Source organism: Lacerta agilis, chromosome 2 (assembly GCF_009819535.1).
Source record: "Lacerta agilis isolate rLacAgi1 chromosome 2, rLacAgi1.pri, whole genome shotgun sequence".
In the NCBI taxonomy this organism is placed as follows: Eukaryota; Metazoa; Chordata; class Lepidosauria; order Squamata; family Lacertidae; genus Lacerta; species Lacerta agilis.
The window spans coordinates 859,396-871,274 of record NC_046313.1 but is presented as its reverse complement, the minus strand read 5'-3'; the positions used below and the strand labels follow the sequence as shown (position 1 = coordinate 871,274).

General features: G+C 44.1%; 1 protein-coding gene across 2 annotated transcripts in view; it reads right to left on the bottom strand.

Annotated features, from left to right (window-relative positions):
• Nucleotides 1–981: 981 nt before the first annotated feature.
• Nucleotides 982–11,879, bottom strand: part of PIN1 (peptidylprolyl cis/trans isomerase, NIMA-interacting 1) — a 40,592-nt gene continuing 29,694 nt past the window's right edge. For both annotated transcript variants that reach the window (XM_033136595.1, XM_033136603.1), the window contains exons 3-4: nucleotides 11,513–11,620; nucleotides 982–2,473 (exon numbers count right to left, since the gene is read on the bottom strand). In XM_033136595.1, coding sequence (XP_032992486.1) covers nucleotides 2,364–2,473; nucleotides 11,513–11,620 — 218 coding nt within the window. In that variant the 3' untranslated portion in view covers nucleotides 982–2,363. The remainder of the gene's footprint in view (nucleotides 2,474–11,512; nucleotides 11,621–11,879) is intronic.

Sequence of the window (11,879 nt, the reverse complement as noted above, 5' to 3'; positions counted from 1 at the left end):
ACAATTGCAAAGACTGAGAGTAGCACTTGCAACATCGTCACTTATCAGGGAACATACGAAGAAGCTGCCTTATTTCAGGTCATTATTTCAAGATTAAAATTTAGATCCCAACTTGCCAAATTGGAATTGGAATGTATCTCTCTCACACACAAACCAAATTATTTTTAAAACAAAATAAAAAATAATAATAAAAAATTCCTTCCAGTAGCACCTTAGAGACCAACTAAGTTTGTTCTTGGTATGAGCTTTCTTGGTATGAGACCTTAGTTGGTCTCTAAGGTGCTACTGGAAGGAATTTTTTAAATTATTTTTTGTTTTGTTTTGACTATGGCAGACCAACACGGCTACCTACCTGTAACTCAAATTATTTTTTGTTCTGTGAACCGCCCTGAGACCTCTGGGTATAGGGCAGTATATTAATAATAATAATAATAATAATAATAATAATAATAGTCCAAGGCATTTGGCCACCTTGGAAAACATGAGCTTTCCCTTGCCACTCATCCTGTCTCCCGCTCAGCAGCCCTCTCCAGCTCTACCAACACGCAGCGTTGGGTGAACTGGCTACTTGACACCTGGAACAAACATCTGATCTTTTCCATGGACTCTTCCAACTTCACTAAACACTTCAAATCAAGTTTTTAGTGCAAGCCTGCCCATCCAGCGTGTGACCAAAACCAAACACCGCACAGCAAATACATGCAGTTGCCCCCCAGCCTTCTCCGCCCCCCAGGCTGCTCAGCACTGCAAATCCAACCTACACCATGCACACAAGATTGACAAGTAATAAAGGAGTCACCATGAATGGCTAGGCAAACAGCATTTGGGATTGGTGGTTCACAAGCTGCGGGCACCTGCACTAAAAACTTTGTTTGTTTGTTTATGAAGAATTCCAGTTTATGATCAAACCTTGCAAGAGAAACAACAAAACGAGATACACACAAGGAGATGTCAAGAAAGAAAGGGACCAGCTCAAACCTATGATGTTTAACAGGTGAGGGGTTTTTTAATTCTTCTTGCATAAGAGAACTCAAACACACTCTCTCTATACATCTATGTACACACACAAAGCTTGCTTGCATCAGACCAAAAGCGAGGAACTTGGTAGGAATCTTACTGATCTTAGTTAACAGAAAGCAACGTAGCATAACTGAAAGGGTGACTTTACAGTATTCTTAAACCACAAATGGATCATGACCTGCCTCTTTGAAAAAAAGCAAAAGGGAAAAAAACCTGGAAGTCTATGTCCAACGGTCTTCCTTTGGGGAGGCATTTCAACAGCAAGAACTGCACACAGGAATGGTTAACATACAATTAATTGTAATATAATTTTACACAGGTATAAATTTGGGGAGGGGGGAGAGCTGAATGGGAAGGGCATCAATGGCTAAAGTCTTTGCTTGTCCTTAAAAGGCATCTTCAAGTTTTAAGTCAACATGAAACACATGGCAGGTTAAATGTTGGGCCTCTGGATCCAGAGCCCTGGGCATGCTCAGACACCCGCACCGAATTCCCACACAAGCAGTTCTCTTCCATGCACTTCCATGGAGGGGGCAATGCCACCTGCACATCCCTTTGCACACATGGGAAATTTCCTCTCTATGGAAGTGAATGGGGAAGCCCAGGGGCTCCATGCACGGATTACCCTAGCTCAGTTAGGGCACCATATATATTATTTGAATTCACAATTCAAAGGGAATCTGCCAGGCCATACTGCAGAATAATGGCTTTCATTACGGCTCCAAGAGCAATTCAGCAATGATTGGTCAACTGGAAAACTCAATGCCCTGAATTCCAAGCGAGAGAAGAGGGTAGGGGGAGGAGGCATTACGTTTTAACCTAAACAAGGACACTAGTGGAATATATTTTCTTTCTATCTAAAACACCAAGAGCTAAGTTTTGCCACCATCAGTGGAGCCCTGTAATAAATAACTCTATTACAAGTTGGATGTGGAGAGAAAGCATTGAAGTATGACCCTGCAGCACAGGCGTGTCTCCTGAACTGGAGAAATCGTCAATATCAGACTCAAGTGGCTGTGGGTTTGTTTATTTATTTCCTTTAAAACATCCTCCTCACTTGTGCCTATGAAAGATGCTGCTGTCCCTTAGTTTCAAATGCATTTTCTGCCTCGGCTAACCATGCATCTCTACAGGTGGGGAAAGACATTGCGTTGAGGTGCCAAAGGAGGCATTGAGATATGAAAACAAGGGGTGTGTTTTTCCATATATATATAAAAAAATTGAAAAGCTAGATATGGAGTTTGTTCGGGGATAGAGAGCACACAGAGGGGTTGGAATAAAGGTTCTCTTGTTCCTTTCCCCCGCCACCCTTTCCTTTCCAAGTGTGTCGCGCCAAGGCACTTTCACTCTGTACGTAGGATGATATGGATCCCTGAATCTGTGAATACTGGTCCGCTCATCTCGCCAGGCCTCAGCGCAAACGAGGCATCTTCAAAAGGTTTCTGCATTTGACCTGTCAGATGGAAAAGAGATTTCAATTAAACACTGAAAGAGGACAAAAGACATCAGATCAAGTGTTACCTTGAAACAAGCCGCAAGAACACATATTAAGGGCTAGCAAATTTTGTCACTGTTGGCTCCTCAAGAGACCAGAGCAAGGTAAGAAAATAAAGCAGGCAAGCAATTACATGAGCACAGGTATTTGGGTGGCCATTGAACAACAGGTCGCTAGTCTAGGATTTGGATGAGAGTGTGGATTCACGTGCAGACCTGTGATCTGACCTTATGAACAAGCCTGAAAGTTTGAGGACAATCTAAAAGATCTTCATCAGGGCTAACATAAAATAATTAATTCTTCATTACTGGATACATATTCATGTTCTCTCTCTTGGCAATAATAATATATTTATTGTCATTGTACAACCTGTCTCCAGCTTCCCATGTCTCTGATACTAGGCAAACACACACACACTCCACTCTGCAAAAACGGCCCAACGTTTGAGTTGCACCAAATTGACATAGTGGGTGATCCATAAATGCACACACACTGAACAGGCCAGCCTTAAATGAGCTCAAGGCAAAAAGGGGGGGGGGGTATAGTGCTATGTGCATCCTCAGCCAAGACTCAAATATCTGAGAGACGTGAGCAAACACCTTCTAAATCAAGCACTCCAAGTCATTTAAAACTACAGAATCCGGAGTTGCTCCTGTCCTCCTTTATTTGCACCTCCTTTGCTACCCAATCTCTCCTTGTTACTCAGTCAGGATGGTCCACAAAGAGAGCAAAATGAGGAGGAGATAATGTGGCAGAATGGAGCGCACCAAATGGGATGGCAGGTGGAGGAGTCTACGTTTGAATACTTTCCCTTCATAAAAACTTGCCAATGAACAAGGCTTCCTACAAGTAGAAAACTAGTACATCAGATAAGAAGCTTCTAATCTCATCTAGCTGCAGAGGTGTGGTTTTGTTTTTGTTTCAATAGGAGAGTATCTTAAAAATTGATTTACCCCTCCCCTTCCACAGTTTATCCTACCACCTCATTCAGCAACGTTTATATATAAAAATCAACCATTTGATTTATTACCAGTCTTTCACCATAACGTCCCAGTAGAGTCGCAACCATATAAAACATTACTAACAGTTGGAAACAAATTGCAATCACAAGAACAGGGTGGGTCTCAAAAATACTTATTTCAAGCATCGAAGGCAAGGGTAAAGAGGTGAGTCGTCAACATATGACAAAAACTGGACAATTAAGGTGCCAGATGTACCTCTTGTATAGGCCAGGCCAGGCCTCCCTCCACCTCCCCTCCCCCCTCTCTCTCACACACACACCCCTGCGTTGTGCAACAAGCCCTCTAGACAAAGGACTCTTAACCCTGTACAGCTCCTTGCACAGGGTTGACTCAAACCGCTAGGTTGCAACAGCAGCCTGGAAGGGGGTGCCACTCTGCTGTACAGATGGAGCATTTGAGTCAGAATGCCCCTCTGCTCAAGTGCCCTTGGAAACTGGATGCCCTGGACGTAGCCATGGCAGCCGTCCGGTGGATTCCGGGGGGAAATGATCTTCTTGAGGGGGGAAATGATCTTCTTCTGCCTGCTCTTTATTCATACAATCCTTCAAAACTGTCTTTAATGTTGTGGCCAAAATTTCTGCATAGATTTTATAATCATTAAGTAATGATAAAGGTAAAGGTAAAGGTACCCCTGACTGTTAGGTCCAGTCGCAGACGATTCTGGGGTTGTGGCGCTCATCTCAGTTTATTGGCTGAGGGAGCCGGTGTACAGCTGGCAAACCAGAGCAGCGCATGGAAACGCTGTTTACCTTTCTGCCAGAGCAGTACCTGTTTATCTACTTGCACTTGACGTGCTTTCTAACTGCTAGGTGGGCAGGAGCAGGGACCAAACAATGGGAGCTCACCCCGTTGTGGGGATTCGAACCGCCGACCTTCTGATCAGCAAGCCCTAGTCTCTGTGGTTTAACCCACAGTGCCACCTGGTCTATAAATATTTATGATCTCACTATTTCGTCCTTGTTTAGGAATTACCACTATGTGAGCCTGCTTCCAAGTATTGGGTATTTTCCCATCTTCTAATATTCTGTTTATAAGTGCTTCCATGGGTAACACTAAGGGTTCCTCTAATTTTTTATAATATGTTGCAGTAAGGCCATCCGGACCTGGGGATTTTCCGTGTTTCATCTTAGTTATAGATTGATGTAATTCCATCATGGACATCGGGAGGTTTAAATCCTGAATCTTAACCTTCATAATTTTTGGTATGTCCTTTCTATTTAAGTATTCTATTATTTCTGGGACTGCATTAAAGAGTACATGAAAAAAACACTGTTCTGGAGTAAAAATATCTGTATGTAATGAGTGAAGTTCTGCAGGGTCAAAGAAATGAAGAAATGGTTGTAATAGGTATAAAGCTAGAAGCAATACAAATATAACACAACAGTTAAGAAGATTGAAAATTTCAAGTCCCAAAACAGTGGAAGGAAGTCAAAGTCTATGTACAGGTGAAACTCGAAAAATTAGAATATCGTGGGAAAAGTCCATTTATGTAAGCAATTGTTTTGATTAGCTACTGGAGTTTAATATATGAGATAGACTCATGACATGCAGAGCGTGATATGTCAAGCCTTTGCTTGTAATAATTGTGATGATTATGGCATGCAGCTGATGAAAACCCCCAAAGTTGAAATTGTGAATTTGGGGTTCTCATCAGCTGTATGCCATAAACATCACAATTATAACAAATAAAGGCTTGACATATCTCGTTTTGCATGTCATGAGTCTATCTCATATATTAGTTTCACCTTTTAAGTTGAATTACTGAAAGAAATGAACTTTTCCACGATATTCTAATTTTTCGAGTTTCACCTGTATGTATTGGTTTGTCTTTGTTTTTTTTCTTTTTTCTTTTTGATTTTATATGTATAATTTATGTTGTAATTTTGCATTGAAAATAAATTTATTTATTTATTTTAAAATGTAAGTAGTGGAATGGGTAGAGAAATCCTTATCTGCCTCTTAGGACTGCAAATTTCTATTACTACTTCTTCACACAAAAAAGCACCAATAGAATTCACAGCCACAAGATGTGGCCAATGGCCACTATTTCAGAAGGATTAAAAAAGATATTGTACCAGTTCATGGTGAATGGGTCCAAAATGGATTGATTTTAATTACCACCACCCACAAGAGAGGGAGAATGGGAGGGAGCACAATTTAAACCAATTATTTAAATTGTTTCTCATTTTGTAATTGAATTTATCATTAATTGTAAGTATATTTCTCATTTGGTAATACACATACTTCCTGAGTAAATATGGATGCTAATTAGATGCTGCAACACAAAAAGCCCATTCTAGTTTACACTAAATAATTGGATGTTTCTGTACACATGAACCAAGCAAGATAAGCTAGTACTTGAATAGCGTCAGCAACTTTCCAGAACACCTACTTTCCTTGGTTAGATCAACTTTTTGGTATGAAAATAAGTGTCCCTGCTGCCTGGCTAGAAGATTCACAATTATTCATTGAGGAACGAACTATGACTCAAATAGTCAGATAACGATGCAAAATAAGATATATAAATACCAACCAGATAAGTTTCAGGAATGAGCTTGGTGGTAAGTTACGTCTCATGGAAGCTAGTGGTTGTGATTTATAACTACTGCCAACTGTAGTCACCATCTTGACACCTGCCATAACATAGATTTGCTAAGTATGCCTCCTCTTCAAAACTATTTTTATATGCAAATGTATGAAGTGGGGTTTTTCAAAGCAAAATGATAGCAGCCGCTCCCAACCTGGTGCCTTCCAGATGTTCTGGGATACAACTGCCATCAGCCCCAGAGCTGTGATGCCCAGAGTTGACAGGAGTTTTATCCAAAACATCTGGAGGACACCAGGCTGGCAAAGGCTGCTCCAGCAAATTCTCCTTAAACCAACTGGCGGGGGAAAGAGTGAAAAGAATCCCTAACTATATTAGCAGGACGCCAACAGAACAGACTGTTTCAAAAAAAATACCCCCTCAAAATGGTAGATCTGCCAGGGTGCAATGGATTTCTAAGAGGGTTCCCAGCAACTTGAGAAATACAGGATCCCAGGGTCCTCTGACAGATGTAGCAGTTGTGGCTCAGTAGATAGGGTTATTCCTGGGAAACAAGGCGGTGCTGTGAAAAATTCTCATTCAAGCACATCCTGGGTCTTTGCCTGTTTGGGATAATGCTGGGGCAGCTTTTAAGTGGAATCTCTCCAGAGCAGTGCACTGTTGCTGCCACAACACTGCATACATAAGAGGAGCCCACACCCAGGAAGCCCTCAACAACACAACAGAAAGAGGACCCCCAGAGCATAGATGAAATTTCACACAATAAAAATCCAACATTTGCCAGGGTGGGTGGGGGAAAGATGGGGTCTAGGATATCACGAGTTGGGCAGATGCAGTTAGATGATGTTTTACCAGCAAAAGGCTTATGGAAAAGCTATGGTGCCAGGCTTTCCTCAAACGATGGAGCACTGGGGTCTCAGACTGCTGGTGGAACCGAGATCTGAGGTTGGAAATGAAGTAGCATAGCCAGAGGATGCAACAGAATTGTCAGGAATAAGTGATGCTCCTCTAACAGGTGGGGAGGGTGGAGCCCAAGTGCAAAGGCATGGGGGAGCATGGTTGGCTGGCAGGGAGGTGTTCCTTATAATGCTTCCAGGGTGCTGCGTGCCCACGTACAAACAAGTTTGGTGTGTGTGTGTGTGTGTGAGAGAGAGAGAGAGAGAGAGAGAGAGATTCCTTTTGCCTCACACATTCCTCTGCCCCATTCCAACCCTTCCCCAACTTGATCTTTTTAAAAGCCAATTTCACTCTCAAGCCAAGAAATCTTCATTTCAGAATGAGGAAAAAACAGGTTTAGTCTCCCAGCCTGGGCTTCAATAAAGCCAAAAGAGGAAACGTCAATTACTTGGAATATTTTTTGAAGAAGATAAATTGGAATGCTTGAGCTGTTCCATCTCTAAACGTAACCAGGATTCATAGCTCTCATAAATTATGGTTTGCAGCCCCCCAAAACGACGAATAAGGAGAAGGAGACTGACAGTGTTGCCTCGGAAGAACAAACCAGCTGCTTGTGCCATTATTGCCACCCAGTGGACAAAAGGGACTCCAGCAGCTTTGCTGCATATCTAAAAGCATCTCCCTCTGTAAGTCACCCAGGATCATGCCTGAGCTGACAGTTCCTAAATGAGACCAAACAACCCGTCACCAGAAGCCCAAGATTAATTGCTGCTTCATTACTTCCCAATCCATAATGTGCCAATATTAGCAACCATCCTTTTTTCTTTTTCTTTAAAAAAAACACCAGGAAATATTTGACTGAGGAAGAAATTCTTGCCATTTGTCGTCAAAAGAGTGCCCTGCATGGAAATGAAGATGAAGAGCAATTAAAACAGTGTCTCCATGCACATCAAGACTTCGGATTCCTGACAAGAAATTTTGGCTAGATAAAGTTAGCAGTGCCTTGGCTAGCAGCTAAACAATGCTAGAGAGGCAAGGCAGAAAAGAAGTTGTTGAGCTTTTTAGACAAAAATCACAAAATGCTGTTTTTTAGCGATGTGGGCTGCCATACATCCAGATTTTCCAAGGCATTTTTCAACCCTATTAGTGATTATGGCATTGGGAGATGCCCACAAGGCTATATAAATTTATCCGGGGTGAAGCCAGGTGAAGCCCCACTGTCCTGTAAATTGGCACTATTCAAAGATGGACACCTTTCCATGGCCACCGAAGTCTTGGAGCTGCGTATTTTTCTTGCAACTTTGTCAAAAGCCAGAGAATGCTTCCCCCACTTCATCAAAGTTACAGTTCCCAAAATGGGGCTGAGAGAGTCTGAAACAGCCTCTTGGCTTTGAAGAGCTTCCACAAATGGCATTGGCAACACACAGGGCCAGAGGGACCTCATAACTTGCCACCCGTCTCCGATCAGGCTCCTGACAGAAACCCACCCTCCCGCTCTGCTATCCAGGTCACTTGGTCACTTGCTATGGAGACGCTCTTAAGCCCTGCTGTGCTCCTGAAAAGCTCTCACTGGGAGAGTGCCAAGGTCTACTGACTCACTGTTCTGCAATCAGTGGTTCATAACCATTTTGGGGGTCCTGGACCCATTGGAGAATCTGCTGAAATCTGGGGACTCACTCCCCAGAATAATGCACAGACACACAAAACAAATTTCATACAATTTATTTTATTGTGTTGGTGGTTCAGTTGCCCCTTGAGGAGAAGCGACCCTATGGTCTTGCTCACTGAGACTCTCAGAGCCTTATCTTTCAAGTTTAAAAAGCAGCTTTGGTGCAGGACAGTTTCAAGATATGAACTCTAAAGCACCATAGATAGATGAGGTCCACTGTCTATGTCACTTTCAATAGTCCCCGGTGTTGCTCTTTAATCCTAAATCCCTCTCACTTGTCCAGGGTAATCCAATGTCCTTCCCCACCCAATATCCAGAAACTGTGCCATGCAAGAACAGAAAATGGCACCAGTCACAACACCCATTTTTTAAAGCCAATTTCAGGCCTTTAAGCCTGCAAGCATGACTTCAGAAGCTTGGGCTGCAACAGAACCGGCAAACTGGAGGGCTTCAGCACTCAGGATTGGTCTCTGTTCTTCCCCATCATGAGCAGAAGCAGAACGTACCATTTACAATAAGCAAAAGTCTGTGCACCTGCTTCCCTTGCTCCTGGTGCATACATGAAGATGCAGGTGCTGAAGGGGCAACTCTTGGTCTACCTAGCCCTGTATGTCCCATTGCCTGCTCCCTGTGATCCTTTCTCTTGGAAGATGCTGCAGGTTGCGGGGGAGGGACATCCCCATGGAAACAGCGTACCCTTTCCCTGAGCTACAGTCCCTTTTAGTGTGAAGCGTAAGGGGAGCTGCATCCGCGGACTGAAGGCACACTGATCCCACAGAGGCTTCCATCAACAGAGTGGGGAAGGAAGGCTGCTTGTGCCAATTCCCCCTGCAGCCTCCCCAGGTCTGGTTAAGAGACCTGTGCGGCTCTTAGGAGGGCTCCAGAGGGTGGGGTGAGGTCAGGGGAATAAAAACAACAACAGCCAGTCTCCCTGCTCCAGTGAATTAAAGCGCCTTTTGTCAGCACCATGGGATAAAACCCATGGCATACTCAGGTCTGAAAGTAAGTAATATTAAACGTGAAAGACAGGAGAGCTGTGCAAGGCATTGAAGATCTACCTCTGAGCAACAGACACTGCCCAGTCACCTCTGGGCACTACTGTACTTTGTTTCCCCCAAGCTTCTTTTGGCAAATTGAAGAATTTGGGGAAATAGCAGAAGCAGCCCATTTCTTCAGTTTCAGGATGACACCTCAGAAATGCAGGACCCAGCAGCCATAAGCCACATGCCTAGGGGCGAAGTTAGACAGCCCATAGTATCCCTTCCAGCTCTATGATGCTGGGTCAAAGGCTAGGACAGATGATCAATGAAATGTATAACACAGCAGGGGGTGCGATACAGAGGAGGAACAACTTCCACATGGCAAAATCATTAAAGAGCAGGTATCCTTTAATACAAAACACACAGCGGAAGCCTGCTGAAGGAAAGAAGCTGGTGTGATGCTGTAGACAGAAAGCTTAATCATATGGAACAAAGTAGAGAAAGGCCTTAAGTTGTAACAGACGGGAAAGACCGCTCAATTCCCTGTGATCCTTTGGGGAGCAAGAGGGCAGAAGATGCAGTGCTCAGCCTACAATGCCCTGGAACACCACAATAATAGCAAAAGAACTTCTGTGAGCAGCTTGTTTGAGGCCAGAGACCCCAGTTCACTTAACCAGGATCCTTCTCTTCTGAAACTGCTCCAAACAGCAACACAGCATGACCACAACACAGTCCAGATAAGAGACTTGGAGCAGCATGCGCGCACAGCACAACAGTGCCCTCTCTTCACATTTCTCTTTGTTATAGTCACAGCAAGTCAAGCACAGGCAAGAGGAGGATGTAAACAGCCTTGCCAGGTCCAAGGTGATGAGCCCTTGGCTTCCAGCAGGCATGCTGAGCTAACCACTCTGAGGCGGGAAGGTAAATGGCGTTTCCGTGCGCTGCTCTGGTTCTCCAGAAGCGGCTTAGTCATGCTGGCCACATGACCCGGAAGCTGCCTGTGGACAAACGCCGGCTCCCTCAGCCTATAGAGCGAGATGAGCACGCAACCCCAGAGTCGTCCGTGACTGGACCTAATGGTCAGGGGTGCCTTTACCTTTACCTTAGGCCAGCATAGAAATGGGAATTCTAATCTAAGTTGACAGTTGAAAGGGGGCAATCTTTATGAGTTAATCCAGAACACTTTTGTCTCTGCTCATCATCAGCTCTGCATAACACCGGTATGCAGACCCTGCCATGGGCATGTGGCCCTGGGGGATATAAAAGAGTTGTGGCTGGTGCTGAGGAGAGTCTCTCCCTGTCAGCATGCCAGGACTCTCAAGACACCCAGGACTGAGACTGCCTCATCCAAGGCGGCTGAGGACAAGAGAATGGAGAGGGGCCCTCACATTTCATGCGGGGAAAATAAGGTGGCCTTTCTCTCTACGGTGCTATTGAGGCCACATCAATTGTGCTGGGGAACCTGCTTCCTAATGCACCATCTGTCCAGCAAGGTCTGCACTGTTATTAGCCAAGGCGGCTGAGGCTCAGCACAGAGCTATTTTCAATCAGTGCGTGCCTCTTCAAACGGGGGAGCCAATAACCCAGTGCTTGCCTACAACGTGAGTGATTCGAGGCACCATCACTGACTTCATGATTCACTGTATTCCAAGGCATCCAACTGGCTTGGTGTCTGAAGTAACTCCATTTCTTGTAAGGTGTGTGCAGAAAGAAACCTCTCATCAGAGAGGGGGTCAGGTTTGGCAGTCCTCCTTTTAACACCTCCCTCTGCTTGGGGAGTGGTATTTATCATTTGTTGACTGATTAGTTTTATATGCCGCCCTTCATCATAGCATCTCAGGGCAGTTCACACAACGCACCATGTGAAACCCTTGCTCTACTCACCCCTTCCAAAAGCACCCAGGTCTCCTCCTGCCTTGGCTGAGCTGCAGTCACTGAATTGTGAAGCTAAGGATTCAAAGTCTTCCCCAGATTTAATCTTCTGGATGTAGCCTGTGGACAAGAGAGCAATTTGAGATGGAGAGTCATGAAAGCTCCCACCTGCTGTCCAAAAGTGGTAGAGCCCAGAGAAGTGGTTTATCATCTCAGTATTACAACAATGTTAGTGTGCAATGTTCCTGTGTGCAGTTAATAAACGGTACAATTGAACTATATCATCATCATCATTCAATTTAAATCCAAAAGGAGCCCAGGGCAGCATTTGATTAAGTTCTTCCTAAGTTGCTGAGTTCTGACAATTTGTTGTGTTTTT